The sequence below is a fragment of the Cynocephalus volans genome, chromosome 3 (assembly GCF_027409185.1).
Source record: "Cynocephalus volans isolate mCynVol1 chromosome 3, mCynVol1.pri, whole genome shotgun sequence".
In the NCBI taxonomy this organism is placed as follows: domain Eukaryota; kingdom Metazoa; phylum Chordata; class Mammalia; order Dermoptera; family Cynocephalidae; genus Cynocephalus; species Cynocephalus volans.
This window is the reverse complement of record NC_084462.1, coordinates 43,453,397-43,474,488: the sequence shown is the minus strand read 5'-3', so window position 1 is coordinate 43,474,488 and position 21,092 is coordinate 43,453,397. Positions and strand designations below refer to the sequence as shown.

Sequence of the window (21,092 nt, the reverse complement as noted above, 5' to 3'; positions counted from 1 at the left end):
CTATTCGTTCCGTGTTTTCTCATCTTTTTTTTTTAAATTTTGGATTAGTCTGTACCGTTGCATTTTCCCACCTCTTAGTGTATGAAACTGCTAATAGGAATAAACCTAGGTGGGGTCAAACAGAATCCTGACTGTCCTCCAGAAGTACCTGGCACTCTGTTAAAATGCGGATTTGTTTCTCACCCCAGAAGTATTGAATCAAAATGTGAAAGAGGCAACCAGCAAGGTGAATTTCTTAAGCTCCGTAAGTAATTCTGATGGACAATTGAATTATCAATCCAGACACTATTTCCTCCTACACCTTTGAAAGGTAACAGAAAGGTAATAGAAAACGTGCTGAGAAACCTGTAGCATCAGTCCCCTTTCTAACACATGCGCAGTCCCTGCACAGCACCCACATGCCCAGCTGGTTAGACTCCAGTCCCTACGCTGGCTGGCTATGTCCACTGTGCAGAGCCAAGAGCTGGGCTGACCCACCTCCTGTGGCTGGTGTCTGGTGTCACAAGGCTGAATGTCCACAGCTGGCTCTTCTCCTCACTGCTTCCTCTGACTCCAGGCTGGGCTTTTCTGGAGACTGGAAAATCTGTTTCCACTATACACGAAGCTCCATAATCATCTCTAAGAAGCCAAGCAATGTGGGCATCGAATCTACTCAGTCACCAGCACAATGGATTTTATTGTTGTTTTATTGTAAGTCATTGCCATTGCAACAGTATTGATAGGACTGGACTGCATTTTTATAAAGTCATCTGGCAGAATCCTGAGCCTTTGTTTCCTGTGGAAAGAGGTTACCTTTAAAATTAACCACAAAAGCCCTAAAGAATGTTACAAAAATGCATATCTACCTCTTAGGAAGTAGTTTAGTGCTTCCAGGTCTATCAGAGAGTTGAAATTGGTGTATCAACTTTACCTTTGACATTTGAATGAGAAAAAAAAAAACAAACTGGAGGATAGGGCGGTAAACAATTTTTTACCTTAAGCAGGAAGAATGTTTGGTAAAGACAAGACCAAAATAAATCAAGGAAAAAATAGTCTGTTAACTAAACATAAAAAATAATATCTTAATGTGACCTTCTTCCACCAAAATAATAATGACAATAATGATAATAATAATAATAATAATAATAATAATAATAATAAATCAACAACTATGCCCTAAAGTGAGTGGAGGCATTTTAAATTTATAATATCACATTATACATATAATGCGTATGTTATTGTACTCATAAAAGCCAATATTATATAGAGAAAATTTGACATTTGTTTTTCCTTTCTAATGTTTCCTCAAAAAGGGATTTTGTTGGGAAGAAATTCTGAAGGTTTTTGTTTGTTTTCATTGAGCCTGAAGGTTTTAAAAACATATTTTTTAAAAAAAACAGAACCCTCAGGCCTCTTGACTCTGTGCTGTGCCCTCCTGCTCTGAGGTGCCCTCCTGCTCTGAGGTGCCCTGTAGTCTGCCTTGGTGGGGCTGGTTTTTCAGTCCCTACAGTCTGACCTCCCACTGGGCTTTATAATACAAGGCCCTGAGCATAATAGGATAAAGATACAAGGTCTGGCCTAGGCATGTAAGAGGCTGGGGCAGGCGAGCAGGGCTGCACCCCCTGCTCAAGCTCTTCTTTTGCAAGGCTTGGCCTCTCCTCATCAGCAGGGACCTGAGAGGTCTGCAAGGTCAGCCCTACACACCGTGTGCTCAGGAGGTGTGTCCCCTGCAGGGACAGGGCCACGAAAGGGACACGGATGTGTTCAAGTCTTCCCCACTCCCCCTTCCTGCAGGCTGAGGGACGGCCCTGTCCATCCTCCCAGAAGCCGTCATTGACTCTAGCACCTGTCCGTGGACATTTCTCAGGGGCATTTTTTGGCCCTTTGTGTTGTGTTGTTTTACTGTTATGCAGTCTGACTGGGTTGGATAGTGGGATGAAATCAGCATCCTCTTTCTGTTTCTGAGACTTCCTTCGGGTCAGGCAGCTCACATGGGTGCCATCCCCAGAGGCTCAGGCTTCCTGGATGATACAGCTCAGTGAGCAACTTGTCTGGAGTTCGACTCCCTGGAGAGGCCCTCAGGTGGACCCTACTGCCCTCTGGGCAGCAGCAGGGAAGCTCCCCTCTTAGGAAAAAAGTGAGAGACCAGCAAAGGACAAGAAGGAAAAGGGCCCAAAGTCCCTTCCCTTGGCCATGGGGCCCAAGGGAGGAGAGTTCCAGGAGAACTTGAGAACTACCTTCAGGAAGCTAACCAATAGTTACTAAATAAAATGGAAACAGCCTTTTGAGTATTCGCATTTCCAGGTATCTCTAGACATATTTAAGAGGAATTTTTTAAGATTGTGCCTTCTCTTCTGGCCCATTCAGTGCTAAGGTTAGCCAGGCTACTGTCTGCCAAACAGAGCTAGGATCATGGTGTACGGAGGGTCAGCTGACATAAGGCCACAGTTGACAGTATGCACTTTCACTCCTGTCATCTCATTTGATCCTTACCCCAACCCTGTGAGAAGCCAGGGCAGGTGCTATCGTTCGCACTCGAGGTGAAGCACCTGAGCTTGGGAGGCTAGAAACCTGTCATGGTGGGAATGGCCCGCCAGCCCTGGAACCCTCTCTGGTTTGGTCCCTCTGCTGCTGCCCTATGGCCATTTCCAGCTCATTTTTGGGAAATGAACTGCTCTCTGTGGCCAAACACACCTGGAAAAGTGGGTTTACTTAGCACTTGTCAAGGCATCCTGAGGACAGGCAAGGTGGGAAGGGGAAAGGGACTGCAACAAAGTGAGACCCCGAGAAAGTCAAATGTCTCAAATGCATGAACAAACACAACAGAACTGATGGGTTTTCTCGAGAAATCTTTGAAATCTGAGACCAGTCTGAGTCCTAACTTTAGTAAAATCCATGGGCATGCTTATATTTAACACTTTAACACAAGTTAACAACATTTTGGTAAACACATCTTAGGTGGGAGGGAAGGTATGGTTAGACAGAGGGAAGGGAAGAATCTGGGGTCCCTGTGGGTCCTCTAGGCCACAGTGATTCGTGGGGAGCATCTTGGGTTTCCAACAGTCCTGGCAGCACACTGTGCTGTGGGAGTTACATGGCCCTCGAGCTAATGGCCATGCTGCCCATTGGGAATGAGGTGCCTGTTGGCCCCTAGGCCATTCATCAAACAGGCCCTCTCTTTGCCTTTGGTAGCCTCTTTCTCTTCTTCCTCCTCCTCCTCTTCATCTTCCTCTTCATACTCATCCTCATTGTCACTTCTCACATCCTGGATATTCTGGACAAAGAAAGGAATTGGCTGTGAGCAAGAATATTCCAGGAAGAGTCTTCAGTGATTATGCAAACAAATGGACCCAGTTTAGAGGTCAGGCACCCTTTAAAGAACACCCAATATCAAACAACCAAACATTCACCAAAGTAGACCATATCATGGGTCCTAAAACACATGTTAACAAATTTAAAGAATTAAAATTATACAAAGTATGTTTTCTGACCATAATGGAATTAAACTAGAAATCAGTATCAAAGAGATAAAAGGAATATCTCACAACACTTGGAAATTAAACAACACACATCTAAACAATCAAGAGGTCAAAGAGTAAGCCTTCAAGGATATTAGAAAATATTTTGAACTAAATGAAAATGAAAATACAACATATCAAAATCTGAGTGTAGCTAAAACAGTGCTTAAGAGGAAATTTGTAGCGTTGTATGTTTATACTGGGAAAGAAGAAAGTTCTCAAACTTGAGCTTCAACCTTAATAAAAAAGAAGAGCAAAATAAACTCAAAGCAAGTAAAATGAAGAAAATAATAAAGAAATCAATGAAATTGAAAACAGATAAACAACAGGAGAAGCAATAAAACCAAAAGCTAGTTCTTTGAAAAGATCCCTGACATTGATAAGTCACTCGCAAGACTGACAGAGAAAAAAGGAGGGAAGGCACAAATTATCAAAAAAGAAAAAGGGGTATGACCATAGATACTATAAAAATATTGTCTACCATAGACAATATAAAAATAGTAACAGAATGCTATGAACAATTCTATGCATATACATTTGACAACTTAGATAAAATGGACCAATTTCTCAAAAACTGCCAAATCTCATCCAAGATGAAATAGATAACCTGAATAGTCATAAAACTATGAAAAACATTGAATTTCTAGTTAAAAACCTTTGAAAAAGAACATCATCAGGCCCAAATGGTTTCACTGGCAAATTCTACTAAGCATATAAAGAAGAAATAACACCAAATCTCTACAATCTCTTCCAGAACACAGAAGAGGGGAGAATATGTCCCAATTTATCTTGAGGCCAGAATTACCATAATACCAAAACCAGGCAAAGACAGTATAAGACAACTACAGACTAGTATCTCTAATGAACATAGACATAAAAATTCTCAACAAAATATTCAAATCAAAACAAGCAATGTATAAAAATAATAATACTCCATGATGAAGTGGGATTTGACCCAGTAATGCAAGGCTTGTTCAGTATTTGGAAATCAATGTAATCCATCATTAATAATATAAAGAAGAAAATAATAGATGATTATATCAATTAATGTAGAAAAATGACACAACAAAATTCCACATGCATTCATGACAAAAAAGAATAGAAAAGAACTTCCTCAACTTGTTAAAGGCTATCTATAAAAATTTTACAGCTAACATCATACTTAAAGGTGAATGATGGAATGCTTTACCCCTAGGATTAGGTACAAGGCAAGGAAGTCCACTTTTAACACTTCTATTCAACATTGTATTGGAAGTCTTATTTAATATAACAGGGCAATTGTAGGGAAAACATAGGAAAATGGTCAGAGCCCCTCAGATGTTCAGAATCTTGCCAAGCATTTGATGTAAATATCCACATGCACTCAGGTGTTCCTTGGTTACTATCTAATGTAATTGCATATGGGTACCCAGGTGTCCTGGGTTATGGACTTAAGTATAAAGGACTAACAGTTCTGATACACAGCGCTCCTTGGGACACTCCCAGAGGCCATTAGGGCGACTGCTCCTAGCTCAGAATAAAGCCTATTAATTTTCTACCCACAGCTCCCAGGATCTTTTCCTATTACTTAGCTCATGGACCTGCATGTGAGGGGTTTGTGACCCAGTCTGTACAATGGGTTTTTAGGGTCTGTGAGCCCTAGCCCTAGCTTGACAGCAAGAAAAAGAAATAAAAGTCATACAGATCAGAAAGAAAGAAATAAAAGCATCCCTATTTGCAGATGTCATGATTGTCTATGTAGAAAATCTCAAGGAATCTAAAAAACTCCTACAAAATAATTGAGTTTAGCAAGATTGCAGTATACAAATTCAACACACAAAATCCCACACACATGCACACACACACAAAACCTCACTTACTAAACACTAATGTGGTAGGCTTGCAAAGATCCTCAAAGATATTAGGTCTTAATCCCTGGAACCCGTGAGCATTACCTGTTATGGTAATGTTTTTGCGGCTGTGATTAAGGATTATGAGATAAGATTATCCTGGATTATCCAGGTGGGCCCTAAATGCCATTGCAAGTGTCCTTATAAAAGAGAGGCAGAGGGATATTTGACACACAGAGGAGAGGCAATATGAAGACAGAGCAAGAGACTGAAATGATGCAGTTACAATCCAAGGAAGGGCGGCAGCCACCAGAAGCTAGAAGAGGCAGAGAACAGATCCTCCCCTAGAGCCTCTGGAGGTAGCACAACCCTGCTAACACCTTGGTTTCAGCTCAAAACTAATTATAGGTTTCTGGCCTCCAGAACTTTGAGAGAATACAGTAGTACCCCCTTATCCTTGGGGGATATGTTCCAAGACCCCAGTCGAAGCCTGAAACCATGGATGCTATCGAACCCTATATATACTATGCTCTTCCCTATACATACATACCTATGATAAAGTTTAATTTATAAATTAGTCACAGTAAGAGATTAACAATAACTAATAACAAAATAGAATAATTATAATAATATACATAGTAAAATCTATGTGAATATGGTTTCTCTCTCTTCCCCCCAGAATAACTGATCATACTTAATTATTTTTGAACTGCAGTTGACCACAGTTAACTGAAACCACAGAAAGCAAAACTACAGATAAGGGGGAACTACTGTTCATTTCTATTGTTTTAATCACCAAGTTTGTAGTAATTTGTTACAGTGTCCATAGAAAACTAACACAACTAGTAGTGTCCAGTTAAAAATTGAAATTTAAAAATCTATAACATTTATGATTGTTTTTGAAAATGAAATACTTAGGTATACACCTAACAAAGCATGTATAGGACTTGTATGTAAAACCTACAAAACTATTATGAAAGAAATTAAGACCCAAATAATTAGAGAGATATACTATGTTCATGGGTTGGAAGACTCAACATAGTAAAATGTTTATTATCCCCAAATGGGTCTGTAGATTTCACATAATACCAATCAAAATCTCAGCAGGTTTTTTTTTGTTTGTTTGTTTTTTTTGTAGCTACAGACAAGCTGATTCTAAAATTTATATGAAGAGGCAAAGGGGCAAAGGAAATAGAATAGCAAAAGCAATTCTGAAAAAAAAGGATAAAATGAGGTGGACTTATACTCTCCCATTTCAAGACTTACTATAAAGGTACAGGAATCAAGAAGGGATGGTATTAACAAAGGGGTAAACACATAGATTAGTGGAGCAGATTAGAGACTCTAGAAATAGATCCACACGAGTATGGTGAACTGAGTTTTGACAAAGGTCCAAAGCAATTCAATGAAGAAAGGATAGTCTTCTCAACAAATGGCATTGGAACAATTGGACATCCATAGGAAACAAGTAAACTTTGACCTAACTGACATACCTTAAACAAAAGTCAACTCAAAATGGATTGTAGATTTAAATGTAAAATGTAAAATACTTTTTACTTTTAGAACTTTTAGAAGAAATTAGAAGAAAACCCATGACCTGGGGTTGGGCAATGAGTTCTTAGAGATGGCACAAAAAGAATACTCCTGAAAAGAAAAAATTGATAAACCAGACTTCATCAAAATTAAAAACTTTTGCTATATGAAAGACACTATTCCGAGAGTGAAAAGACAAGCTGCAAATTGGGAGAAAATATTTACAAATCACATATGCAACTTGTATGCATAATAAAGAACTCTCAAAAGTCAACAATAAGAAAACAAATAACCCAATTTTAAAAATGGGCAAAAGGCATAAAAACAGGCACTTCAACAAAGGGATACAGGATGACAAATAAGCATATGAGATGTTCAACATTATTAACCATTAGAAAAATGCACATTAAAACCATGATAAATACAACTACAAACCCATTAGATAGCTAAAATTAAAAATACTGATAATATCAAGTGCTGGCAAGGATGCACAACAACCAGAATTTTCATGCACTGCTGGTCGAAATACAAAATGGTGCAGACACTCTGGAAAACAGTTTGGCAGTTACTTATAAAGTTAAAGATACACTTACTGTACATCTCAGCAGTCCTACTCTTGAGTATCTATCCTAGAGAAATGAACACTTATGTTCACACAAAAACAAAATTTTATAAGAGCTCTATCTGTAATTGCCCCAAATTGGAAGCAACCCAAATGTTCCTCAACTGGAAATGGACAAACGGTGGTACATCCTTACAATGAAATACTACTTAACAATAAAATGGAACAAACTATTGACACATAAGAAGTTGGATGAATCTCAAAGACATGCTGAGTAACAAATGTTAGTTTCAAAAGGTTACCTACTATATCCCATAGGGTACTAATGCCATTTACATGACATTCTCAAAAAGATAAAACCATAGGGATCAAGAGCAGATAAGTCGTTGCCAGGAACTGGGTTAGAGAAAAGAGGTATTTGGGGTGGTGGAATTGTTTTGTGTCCTGATTATGGTGGTAACTACACAAATCTATACGTGTGTTAAAATTCACAGAACTGTACAACAACAGAAAAAAGTCTATGTAACTGATAATAATTTTAAAAATATAACTTAAAAGAATTTCTTTTTACAAAGCAGACACTATGGTTCTCTCTAAACCATTTGCTAAGTAAAATATTACTCGTGGATATTGCTGATAATCAGGATGTTTTCTGTCTTTTTCATGTATGAACTTCTTCAAGGACAGTTCTAATTAAGAGTTGTTTCTTCCATTTCTGTCATGGTTTCTCAAAGTAATTTTGCAAGAAAATCTGCTAGAAGAATAATATTTCCCCTGAGGTGGAATTGCGATAGGTCAGCCCTCATCTTGTGAAAGATAAAACATGGTATGAATACTAAAACAAATAAGAGAACTCAAACTCTGTGCAAGTCCAGTGATGGATATGACCCCAGGGTCACCCTTTTAGCCAGTTCACAAACGTCTCTATTAAACCCAGCTTAGAAAAAAAAAAAAAAAACCCCAAAAAGAAATATATATATATGGAAGGTGGAAGCTGTTTCCGCACACATCATTTTTCAAGATGACATCTGTAACCATATGAGTTACTTTTTCTTCTGTGACCTGCAGACTAACAGTGACCACCTCCTATCAGTCTTGGGATATGTGTAACCAAATACCTCCTCTGTGCGCAATCTTCATGCAAACATGGCTTTTAAAAAAACCAACGTGCACACATTCTGCTGGCTTCGTCACTGAGACTTAACTTCATGGCGCTCTTCTCTGTTTTTTCTGTTTTTCCACAACAATACAGAAAGGGTCTCAAAATAAACAAGCCTCACTGTAAACACTGAGGAATAAACTTGGCATCTCCTCAGTTAAGATGCAACGGAGAAGGGCAACCTTTCTCTGATATTCTGGCAGCTGGGATCAAAAGTGTTGCCTCCTACAAAGTCTTTCAGGAAACGGCCGTGCTTGGCTGACACTTACTTTCATGTCTGGTGCCCCTGAGGCCTCCTTTTCCTTTCTCAAAAGATTTTTGTAGGGAACAAGGGGAAACTCAAATCAGAGCAAAGAACTGAATTTCCCTCCAGAAAGGCATACTGGCATCTACCCAGCCATTTCTCCAGGACTTGGAGAGCTGTGTTAGCTGAGAGAGAAACCAGCCCTACCCCAACCACATCCTCCAGCACCTCACATCTACGAAGAGGTCCTGGACCATATGGGGCCTTTTGAACTTTATGGCACCTTCATGGTCACAGAAATTGGGGAACATTCCTGCCTCTTAGTGCGCAGAGGCACATGACATCCACATATCCTGCCAGACGTGTGCATAGTGAAAACCCTGTTCATAACTATCCAAGCCTAGAACCTAACTCCATTTTAATTCAAGCACAGAAATTTTTGCATGGTTTTAATATATTATGAATTTTCCAGGAATGCAAGTATGTATGTAAGTCAAAGGAAGGCTATACTTTGCTTTGTTTGGAACCTCACAATTCTAGAAAAACCATGTCACTGATGGCAATGCTGCCAATGACATTTGAGTCACCTGCACAACACACCTGCATCAGTCTGCACTTGTATTCTACATATAAGCAAGCACAAGCATCTGTCAGCTTCATTATGTTTTCTAGTGTAGGAATGTAGAGTGCACACATTTTATACAAGAAATGCATATATTATCAGAAATGTCTTTCAACTTATCTCTTTTTTATTATAATTGGGGCATCATATTGTTTTTTGAAATTATGATCATAGGCAAATTATATTTCCTAGGAACTTAATTTCAGGCTAATAGAGGGATGTTGATCTAATAGGATTGAGAACCATTGCCTTAGATAATGAATCAAGCTCAGAAAGGATCCCTGTGGATTTCCTGGTGGGGAGTTTGTCAGATGGAAGTATAAAGTGGTTGCATGTTATGCAAACTTGAATAACATAAATTGGAAATTGCACATTATTCAAATATTACTAAAATGTCACTTTATATTCAATTCTACCTGTACATGCCATCTTCCATGTAACAGTAACAGCAATGACACTTAAACGGCTTACCATTGCCGGGCACTGGACTAAGCAGTTAGTATGAACAATAATATTTCCTCCTCACAACCATAGGACATAAAAGCCATGCTCTTTAATTTCAATGAGAAGAAACTATGGCTCAGAGGGGTTAAGTAACTTTTACAAGGTCACACAGCTATGAGAGTCAGACAAGATGAAAATCCAGACCCTAAGCTTAGACACCTTGAACCACAATGATCTACAGACCCCTGCTGGAGTAGACTGCACAAATAGGTGGAGAGAAAGGGCACCCAGGAGGCAGACAACCCTACTCTGCTTGAGAAGAGTTCTTTGTATAAGAAAGCACCCTCTCTTTTCCTTCTCCTGTGCTGAGCACCAGCTGTCTCACTACACCTTCTCACCCCCATTCTGACCCTGCCGTGAGTGCCATCAGCACTGGCCTTTAGGCATAAAATTTGAGATAATGAAAATCTCCCTAATTAATGATTTTTACTAGGTGAGACAAACACTGTCATGTTCTAAATTCTATTTCATGTAAAAACAATAGTTGAGATCTACCAAGCAGATTTGACAACCTATTATAATGAATTGCAATTCACAATTTGAAAAACATTGGCTAAGGTATGCTAGAAAAAGCATACCTTAAAGATTTGAAAAATCAGCTGAAATTAGAAAAGCTTGAGAATAGATGTAGATCACAATACATATTCTTAAATCATTTTACAATTAAAAATATTTTCTTGCAATTAAAACACTTAGAGATAAAAAACAAAATCAAGCTTGCTCTAGGAATCTACATACTTGCTAAAGGTCAAGCCACAGTATTTTCTGGACTTCTACCTGTCTGCTTTGGCTGAGTGCCAAGACCTCGCCTGAACAACCAGCATGGCTCCATTTCTTGAAATCAACCAGCTTCTTTCATTTTATTACACTTATCACTTTTTGATCTTCACATTCCAACAACCCTTACTCTTAGGTTTTGTTACTGGGCTATTGTAACTCGTCTCACCCAAATTGTTGGCCCTGAACCCTTCTACAAATCCCAAGAAAACACATGCATAGAGAAGGGTCCTGTATTAGTCCATTTTTGTTGCTTATAACAAAATTCTTGGAACTGGGTAATTTATAAAGAAAACGAAATTTATCGCTTACAGTTTCTGAGGCTGGGAGGTCCAAAATCCATTTGGTGGTTGCAACAGTGACCCAGGGGTCTCACATTGCAAGACTGTGGAAGCAGAGAGAGCAAGAGGCAGACTCTCCTCTAAAGCCCTCAGAACCATGCCCCTGACCACTATTTTAATCCATTCATTACTGCATGGTCCTACAATCTAATCACTCTTCAAGGCTCCACCTTTCAATTACCGTAATAGGATTTCCCACCTTCTTAACAGTCACAGCGAAGGCTAAGTTTCTAATACACAAAACTTGGGGGACACAATTCAAGTTTCGGGGAGTTTTGGGGGGACATAATTCAATCCACTACAGATCCAAACCCTTCTTTGAAAAGTGAAGGGTGGGCCGAGGCTTCAGCAGCCACGGGCTGCAGTGACTTTGTGCAATCTCTCATGCTTGCCAGAGCGTGTTGCAGCACAGATGCCTGCTACCTGCTAGACTGAGCGCCCCGGTGGTGAAGGTTTTAGCAACCACCATTAAAGAAAGCATTATACTATTCAGATAACTTCAGATAACTTACTTTTTAGAACTAGTAAAGGTATCTAGCCATTCCACTGAACTTTCTCCAAAAATGCCATGGGTCCTCTAGAATAAGTTATTAACAATATTATTCATTCCACAGTTGGAAGTGGATGAACATCATTTTTGCAAGGTCTTTTAAGGGTCCTCCCCCACCCCCGGCCCATAACTACCTATGGTTACACAAAAGGATGGTGAAAAGAATGAAGAACAAATTACTAGCTTAGTGGAGACCTTGTTAGTAGTCTTCCTAGGGGCTTTGGAGCTCTCACATCACTAACTAGAACCAGTACTGGCAAATATTGTCAGTTTGACACTCCAAGTGGACAGAGGAGACTGGTATTGAGAGGATGGGCTTGAAATCAAGGTTAACATGAAGGGAGGCCCCCAATCAGTCTGAGAGCATCCCATACACTAGGAGAAACAGAAAACCCTGAAATTGGGTCAAAATGACCTTCCCCTGATAAAAGTCATGTCAAAGTCAAAATTCTCCTTTTAAGGATGTGTTCTAGAAGCAGAAATATAGACATGAATTGTCTCACATTCAAAGACTCGCTCATTCCAAGAACTGGAGTATCCCTAAAGCAACAAACATACTTCCAACTTCTATTTGTCCTTTTTTTGGGGGGGTGGAGGTGTCATGAAAAAATGATCGAACCTGTAATATCACGTGGTAATTAGCTTTGGCTGGTGTCAAATCTCTTAGACACATAATACAAGACAACATCCCGGGCTTCCTTTGTCCTGAAGTGCCAAAGCACTGCCTAAAGTCTTTTTCTAAAATTATTTTGGTAAAATACACATGGCATAAAAATGATCATCTTAACCATTTTTAAGTGTGTTCAGTGATATTAAATATGTTCATAATGCTGCACAACCATCATCACCATCCATCCCCAGGACTCTTTCCATCTTGTGAAACTTAAACTCTGTACCCATTAAACACTAACTCCCTACCCCACCCCCCTTTTCCCAGCCCCTGGCAACCATCATTCAACTTTCTGTCACTACGATTTTGTCTACTCTAAGTACCTATATAAGTGGAATCATACAGTATTTGTCCTTTGGTGATTGGCTTCTTTCACTTAGCGTAATGTCCTCAAAATTCATTCGTGTTGTAGCGTGTATTAGCATTTCCTTTCTATTTAAAGCTGCATAAAATTCCATTGTAAGGATATACCACATGTTGTTTATCCATTCATTTGTCAATGGACACTTGGGTGGCTCCTATGTTTTAGCTATTGTTAATAATGCTGCTATGAACATTGGTATGCAAATATGTTTGTGTCCCTGTTTTCAACTCCTTTAGATATACACCCAGAAATGGAATTGCTTGATTGTACGGTAATTCTATGTTTAATTTTTTCAAGAACCACTATACTGTTTTTCACAATGACTGTACCATTTTACAATTCCAGCAACATTTGTTATTTTGTTATTTTTTTTGATAGCCATTTTAATGGGTGTGAGGTAGATCTCATTATAGTTTTGATTTGCATTTCCTTAATGATTAGTGATGTTGAGCATCTTTTCATGTGCTTATTGGACATCTTTAGATAAATGTCTATTTAAGTCCTTCCCCGTTTTTGAATCAGGTTGTTTGGGGTTTTTTTTTTTATTGTTGTTGTTGAGTTTTAGGAGTTTATACATTCTGGATATTACTTCCTTAACAGCTATGTAATTCACAAATGCTTTCTCCCACTTTGAGGGTTGCCTTTTACTTTGATGATACTGTCTTTTGATGCCTCAAATTTTTTAACTTTCATGAAGTCCAATTTGCTTATTTTTTCTTTCATTGCCTGTCCCATTGGTGTCATGTCCAAGACATCACTGACAAATACAGCATCATGAAGATTTTGCCCTAAGTTTTCTTTTAAGAGTTCTATAGTTTAAGGTTTTACATTTCGGTCTTTGATCCATTTTGAGTTTTTTGAGTTCATTTTTGAATATGGTGTTAGGTAAGAATCCAACTTCATTCTTTTGCATGCTGATATCTAGTTTTCCCAGCACCATTTGTTGAAAGGCCTGTCTTTTCCCCTTTGAATGGTCTTGGCACCCTTGTCAAAAATCACTTGGCTGTATAGGTGAGAGTTTATTTCTGTGCTCTTTACTCTATTCCATGTGTCCATATGTCTGTCTTTATGCTAGTACTACACTGTCTTTATTACTGTAGCTTTGAACTAAGTTTGAAAATCAGGAAGTGTAAGCCCTCCAGCTTTGTTCTTTCTCAAGATCGTTTTGACTATTTGGGGTGCCTTAAGTCTTTTAAGTCCTGTGGAGTTTAGATCCAAGTTGCTTCAAACATAACCTTAAGATTGGCTTATTCATGGTTCCCTTATTTGTAGAAGAAAACAGATCCAATTTTTGTGACTGGTTCAGGTATACAGAATGCCTCCTTTTGAATTTCAGAGCCAGACACAAAAGTTGCTTTTTACACTGTCCCATATTCTATTTTCCACTGCTGGTTTCGTACTGCTATCAATGTATCTAATTTCTTAAGAAATGATTTTAATTTGCTAAGACTTAGAGGCCTTTAAAAATGAACTTCTAAGATAAAAAGTAAGTTTTAGTGCTACATGGGCTCTGGAGAGTATCTAGTCTGACATATTCATTTTCCAGATGAGATAAAAGCTCCAGGCCTCTGTCCCAACCAGTTGAGTGACACAGTTTAGTGGCAGCAGAACCCAGATTACACCATGTGGCTTTTGATAAAAATGCATGGATTTCTAGCGTATGCTCCATATTACCTAAAATAAATAAAAAGTGCACCAGACTCTCTGGGATCACCAAATTGTGATGGATGCAGAAAATGATTCGATTACATAAGTATAATTTGCTTTGGGGATTAAAACTATTAAAATTAGAGTATTCTCCAAAATGCCACATTTTACATCCTTTACAAACAGCTTTAGTTAGGTTCCATAGTCTGAAAGTTCCACAAATCTAATTGGCCAAATAAATGCAAAAACATTTTGAAAAAAATTTCACTGTGATTTTAGGTAAGCAACATTTAGAAAATAATCATGGCAAGACAGACAATTAAGCTCAGAAAATTTGTGTTAAAATTGAAATGTTAAAGCTTGTTTCAAATATTAGTATCTAAGATATAAAAAAAACTCAAAGAACTCATATGCACCATTAAGAAGGAAAAAAATTTAATGGAAAAGCAGGCAAAGGATATGACCAGGCAATTCATGAAAGGGGCAATACAAATGACTAATAAGCTACACAAATGCTCATTCTTAGTAATCAGGAAAATGCAAATTAAAATAATGATATAAAATCTCAAGTTCATCAAACTGGTAAATATTGAAAAGTCTGATAATACCAAAAGTTGGTGAGGATGTGAGGAGAGAGAAACTCTCATACACTTGATTTGAAAAATAATTTGGCAGCATCTATTAAATCTGACCTAGCAATTCCACTTATAGAGAAATTCACATATGTGTTCACAAGAACACACATATCAATATGAATAATCTTTATAAGGGGTGAAACTAACAAGTTGCACAATTATATATACTAGATAAAGCCATTTGTGTAAAGTTTAAAAATGCAGAAAACAATACTCTAATGTTTGTGGCTATAGCCAAACATAATCAATGTATAAAAGCATGGATGGAATGACACCAGCTTCAAGAAAGTGTTCACCTCTGCAGAGGAAGAGAGACAGAGAGGGGAACAGGAAGTGCTAGAATATACTGGACTGTGCCATCTGTCTTCCCCAGGTTCTCTTAGGTAATTTCATCTAGTACATGGTAGGCACTCAGTATATACCCGTTGAGTGAATGAATGAGTGAGTGAATCTAATACCACAACATTTAATTAAACACCATATAAAGGTAGATGACTCCCAAATTTATATCCCCAGCATGGACTTCTCTTCAAGGCTTCAAACTCAAATAATGAATAGTGAGACAATCTCCTCTCATCTGTCTAAGAGTCTGATCAAACTCTGGTCTCCTCCCTTTATACCACTTTCTTCTCTGGTCTCCCATATTTCAGCAAATTGTACTACCATTCACTTAGTTGCTCAAGGCAAAACCTAAAAATCACCCTTGATTCCTGCCCTTTATGAGGAACTTTGTTTTCCAGCCAATTGCACTCAGTAAATTTGACCTAGCAATTCCACTTATAGAGAAATTCACACACATGTTCACAAGGAGACACACACCAATAGGAATAATATTATAAGTTGTGAGAATAACAAGTTGCACAATTATATATACGAGACCAAACCATTTGTGTGAAGTTTAAAAATGCAGAAAACAATACTCTAATTTAGTTTGTGGCTATAGCCAAACATGTCAAAGATACAGGCCCCTGCACTCTTTAGTGATTCCCAAGTCGTAACAGATCTCTGTGGCTGGGATCCAGTTTCTGGGCTGGCATGATCTGTCGGTAAGCCCACTCCTGTGACCTCGAGTAGGAGAGCAGAGCAGTCAGCTGGGCTGTGCTGCACGAGCTGACCTTGGAGATGCAGCTGCATGTTTTGGTCCTGAAACAAACCTCCTGACCTACAGTCCTCTGTAGCAGGACTTGACAGCGACTTCAGATAGTTCCTGCTGGACAGTGCTGCTCCCCTATCTCAGAGGAGCATGACTGCTATTGTTGGCAAGATTTCTGAGTAAGAAAAATTCAAAAAGTTTCTCGCCTGCCCTTCTCTAGAATAAACAAAACTTGATTTGTTCTTAGACAACCCCAACCCACCAGCCCACATTCAAAAGGAAATGCATAACATTATCACCTATTGGCCCATAGTGGAGGGGCCATTACATGACACTGTTCTGCACCAGAGATTCCCAACTGATGTGCCCTGACAGAGTTAGAAGATATGCTGAGATGCCGATCCCCTCAGCCCTGCAGACGGCAAGGAACAGCCAAGGGCATGGTGGTGGCCTCCTCCCTCTGTGGGTGCCCCCTTCAGGGTACCCTAGAGTGCTGTACAGACATCAGCTCTCAGGGACCACAAGGTGAGGAAGGGTGGGAAGCGCTGTCCTGGACTCTGGCTACAATGCTGAGTGAAATTCTCCACTAAGTAGACACCCTGGCTCGTTTTCTTCTTCTAAGCAGTCCTCCGCATAACTGCGATATCCTGAACGAGAGACAAGAAGCTGTGTAGCTGGGACTTGGGCCCTGTGCCTCCTGCAGAGGAAGGGGTGCACATGGGGCAGCAGCATACTCAAGAGCAAGGCGCTGAGCAGTGGGCACTAAGAGCACAAGAGTGAATGATGAATGCCTGTTGGGCGTGGCCAGCACCTCCTCCCCAGCAGGTGGGCCCTCCCAGCCCCTATGTGCAAAACAATGAAGGCAGTGAAGGCCATTGTGCAGATGGCCATCAACGCAATCGTGTTCACGTGTTCACGGTCACCACTGAACAATTAGCCATCATCTCATTCTCTCAGTCCACCACACCTTTCCAAAGGCAGTTGCCTTATTTAAAAAAAAAAAATAGCTGGCAACCATTTGTGATTATCACTCAAGTAGTTTTAAACTGACAATATTTACATCTGAACAAATGCTAACCAGCTAATTATGGAGAGCTTGGCTTCTCAAGAAATAGTGTGTTTGGCTGCTCCTTCATAAACCTCACTTTTCTCTGGATAAAATGACACCGGTAGGTGGGAAAGCAATGAATAATTTGGGAACCACACCAACCACAAAGTGGAATCAACCAGAAGACAGAGCTCACGCATTCATCCCAGGGTTCTCAGCCTCAGCACTGCTGATAATTGGGGCAGATAATTCTTTGTCATGGGGACTGTTCTGCCCAGTGTAGGATGTCTAGCAGTATCTCCACTTATCCACTAGATACTGGTAGCACCTCCCATTTGTGACAATCAAAAATGTCACAAATTTGAGTAAAAACTTTACTGAGTACAATAAATTTAAAGTCAAATCGGGATGTCTATGCTTTTGGCTTTATTTTTGACATTTGTTTTTTATATATTTTAAGATTCTAGGAGATATATATATATATCTTTATCAAGTACACATGATTTGCCTCTTGGTTAAGGTAAGCATCTGGTCCTGGTCTGTATTCCTCAAAAATGATTGCAAAAACAGCCAGCAAAATAAACCTTGACACTGAGAAAAAACATACACTAATGCTAGCTAGTAAGATAAAATGCTCATTTCAAGTAAATGAATAATCTCTGCCCAAAGCACTTCCATACACCTCTGTGAATGACATCTGCAACTGTGGCGTCAATAAACTCATAGGCTTGTGTTTTTGAAATGCTGTAATTGAACTCTGTGCTCAGGAATCCGTGGCTTTGCAGTCATGTCAAAAGCTCAGGAGGTTGTGAATGACTCATAATGTCCCAGTGCTTTGTGAATGACTCCACGTCCAAATCCACAGTTGGCAATGAAACAAAGAGCAATATAATAAGCATTTTATGTTGCTTTGAAAGCAAATTTTTAGCTTTAACTGTATTTAAAAAAAGGTACATTCAGTCAGACTTTAATTTTCAAAACTACTAACTAAATACATTGCTTTTTGTTACATTAACTCTTATCCAAGCTGACGAGGTCACAGCAAACAAAAATTTACCCTTTTTTTCCTCCTCAAAGGAGTTACATTAAATTTAAATTGGGTTCTTTGAAACCTGGCTATATGTGGACCTTTTCCCTTTAGTAATCTGGAATATGAATTTTCTAGGCCAGTGTGTCTCAAACTTTAATGTGAAAATGAGTCACCTAGGGTTCTTGATAAAGTACAGATTCTCACTCAGGAGGTTGCTAGTGGGGCCTGAGATGTTGCATTTTTAACAGTCTCTGGGCGATGCCTATGCTGATTGTCACAGACCACACTTTGGTCAGCAGGGCTGCTCATTAGGCCACAACCCCTCTCTAGATTGCTGCTCTCTGTGAAAAGAAAAAGTGGAAGCAGAAGGTTGCTTAAGGGTATTTCAAGTTATAAAATTCTACTATTTCAAATAACTTTGATTTTTTTAGTCTCTATATTTCATGAGTAACTCTTCAGTCCAGAAAGGCAACACAAAGTTATGTTTGTCTCACTTTATATAATAAATGGTCCTTTTAAAATAATTAGTAAATCATTTTCTAAAATGAATCATATTTTTAACTTTCTAGGGAAATGTACTATTTAACGAATTCTATTTTTCTACAAAGGAAAGAATCTCAATGTGCTGCATTTCAACAGTCTGCATTTTCATTTATAAGGTTTTTTTGTGTTTTTTTAGCATAGAACACTTATCCAACATGAAAGTTTACTATTCTAGTTAAAATTTACATGATGGGAGTGTTTGCTAGTTCATTTCAACTAACTTTACAAATGTGGGGAAGTGTATAGCTATCTCTGCATTTTAGAAAGTAAACCCAGTAAGTGGAGAAGTATCCATGGACACTTTTCCAGTGGTGGAGGACACACACAGCTTGTTTTCTTTACTTACACTAGTGGATCTAAACCCAGAATGCAAATTAGAATCACTTAGGTTGGGGGAAGAAGACAACTGTCAAAAATTCTAATGTTTGGATCCTACTCCCATAGATTCTGATTTAATTGGTGTGAATTAGGGCCTGGCTGTGAGTATTTTTCTGTTAAAACTACACAGGCCATTCTAGTCTAGTTGTAGTCAACACAGCCAGTGTGTAACAAGTTGACCTAAAGTAAAAACCTGTAAATCTAGAGTATCTTTGTTAGGGTGTAAGCAATATACCTTATTTTGTATTAGCCTTAAATATGATTACAATTCCCCTCTGATTAACATATATGTTAGACAAAATAATAATGACTTTTTCATGAGCTGGCTTGTATGGAATACTCCTGAGTTCTTTAACAGGCCCTTTGAACAAAAGTTCCTCAGAAACATTTAAGCACCTGCTACCAAACATGATGCTTTCCCATTCTTAGACAAAGGGATCGATGATAACCTCATGAAGCACAATGGAGTTTAAGAAGAATGAATGTTAACTTCTGGTAAAAAAAAGAAAAATCACCACCACCACTACCAGACAATTCCCAAGGGAAGGACATATTGTGACAGTAGCCCACGTGAAAAAGAGTTAGAGATTTTCATCAATTTCAAGCTCAATATGAATTAACAGCATAACATAACTACCAGCAACTAAACACAAAACCAGGCTGCATTGAAGGAAGCAGAGTTTTCAGAAAAGCAGAGACAAGAGACGTGCTTGATTTTGTATTAGTCAGATCATTTCTAAAAAACTTGTGCTCAGTTCTAGGTACAACATTTAAAGAATCTGGATAAAATGGAAAAGGAGAGTGATCAGGTAGGTGAAAAGCCTCCATAGCACACCTTAGGAGGGGTGGTTGAAAGAACAGGACATATTTCCCATGCAGAAACAGAGCCATAGGGGGATGGCAGGGCGTGGCAGTTTGCACAGCTCATGGGGGAGAGTCGGGTACAGAGAAAAGAGGTGGTACGTGGAGATGAGCAGAGACGGGAACGAAGGAAATAAGAAAAGAAAATGAAGGATCCTGCTAAAGCAAAAGAGAAACAAGACAAAGGATTTATTTAAAAAATAAAGAGCAGTTATCCCTAAAATAGTATCCTCTTCCCTCCCTCACAAACTGAAAAGCTTCCTTGAGTATAAAATGAAGGGTAATGGATATAGCCAGCATGCTAAAATTGAGCACAACCCTGGGGACCCCATAGGAAGAGATCACACCTGAGATCATATGAGACAGGGGATAAGAACATATCCCACCCCCATCCCATAGGCAGTAGAGGAGAAGCAGAATTGCTATTCCAGAGCCAGGAGCTGCAACACCCAACATGGTGGCCACCAGCCATGTGTGGCCACTGAGCACTTGAAATGTGGCCAGTTCAAATTGAGATGTGCTGTAAGTGTAAAATCCACACCAGATTTCAAAGACTTAATATGGAAAAACAAAAAGTCATTAACAATTTTTTTGTATTGATTGCTGAATCACTATATTAGCCTTAAACATGATTACCATCCTCCCAAACATACCCCAGAATACATACCAAAAAAAAAAAGGTATATCAGGGCAAAATTGAAACAATATTTTTCTTATATTGTATTAAAAATAATATTATTAAAATTAATTTTGCCTATTTATTATTTTTTAAATATCACCACTAGATACTTTTAAATTGTATGTAATATGCCTCACATTATATTTTTATTGGATAGCAGTGGCCTAGAAGGAAAAATCAGAAACAAAGCAGGAACCACCTGACAGTTATACTTGTTTGAAAACTGAAACTGCCTCATGAAGCATATTAACTCTTTTTATTTAGAAAATAAAATACTGTGACTTCTGCTTCTGGCCATCATGGAAAAATAATAACTACACTACCCTTCAACAACTAGAAAGTTGGATAAAATATATAGAACAATGATTTTTAGACACTGTTCAGAAAGCAGTTTGTGACTATGATCCCTAAGAAAAGAGAACTGAAGAGAGGGAGCCCTGTGACCACCCCAGTGATATGAGTTGAATGTGTCCCCCAAAGTTTCATGTATTACAAACTTAATCCCCACTGTGACAGTGATAAGAGG

General features: G+C 38.8%; 1 protein-coding gene across 1 annotated transcript in view; it reads right to left on the bottom strand.

The window, feature by feature from the left end:
- Nucleotides 1-2,879: 2,879 nt before the first annotated feature.
- The window catches only part of CERS3 (ceramide synthase 3), a 69,855-nt gene continuing 51,642 nt past the window's right edge, over nucleotides 2,880-21,092 (bottom strand). The window contains exon 10 of the mRNA XM_063091649.1: nucleotides 2,880-3,253. Within this exon, the coding sequence (XP_062947719.1) occupies nucleotides 3,086-3,253 (168 nt within the window). The 3' untranslated portion in view covers nucleotides 2,880-3,085. The remainder of the gene's footprint in view (nucleotides 3,254-21,092) is intronic.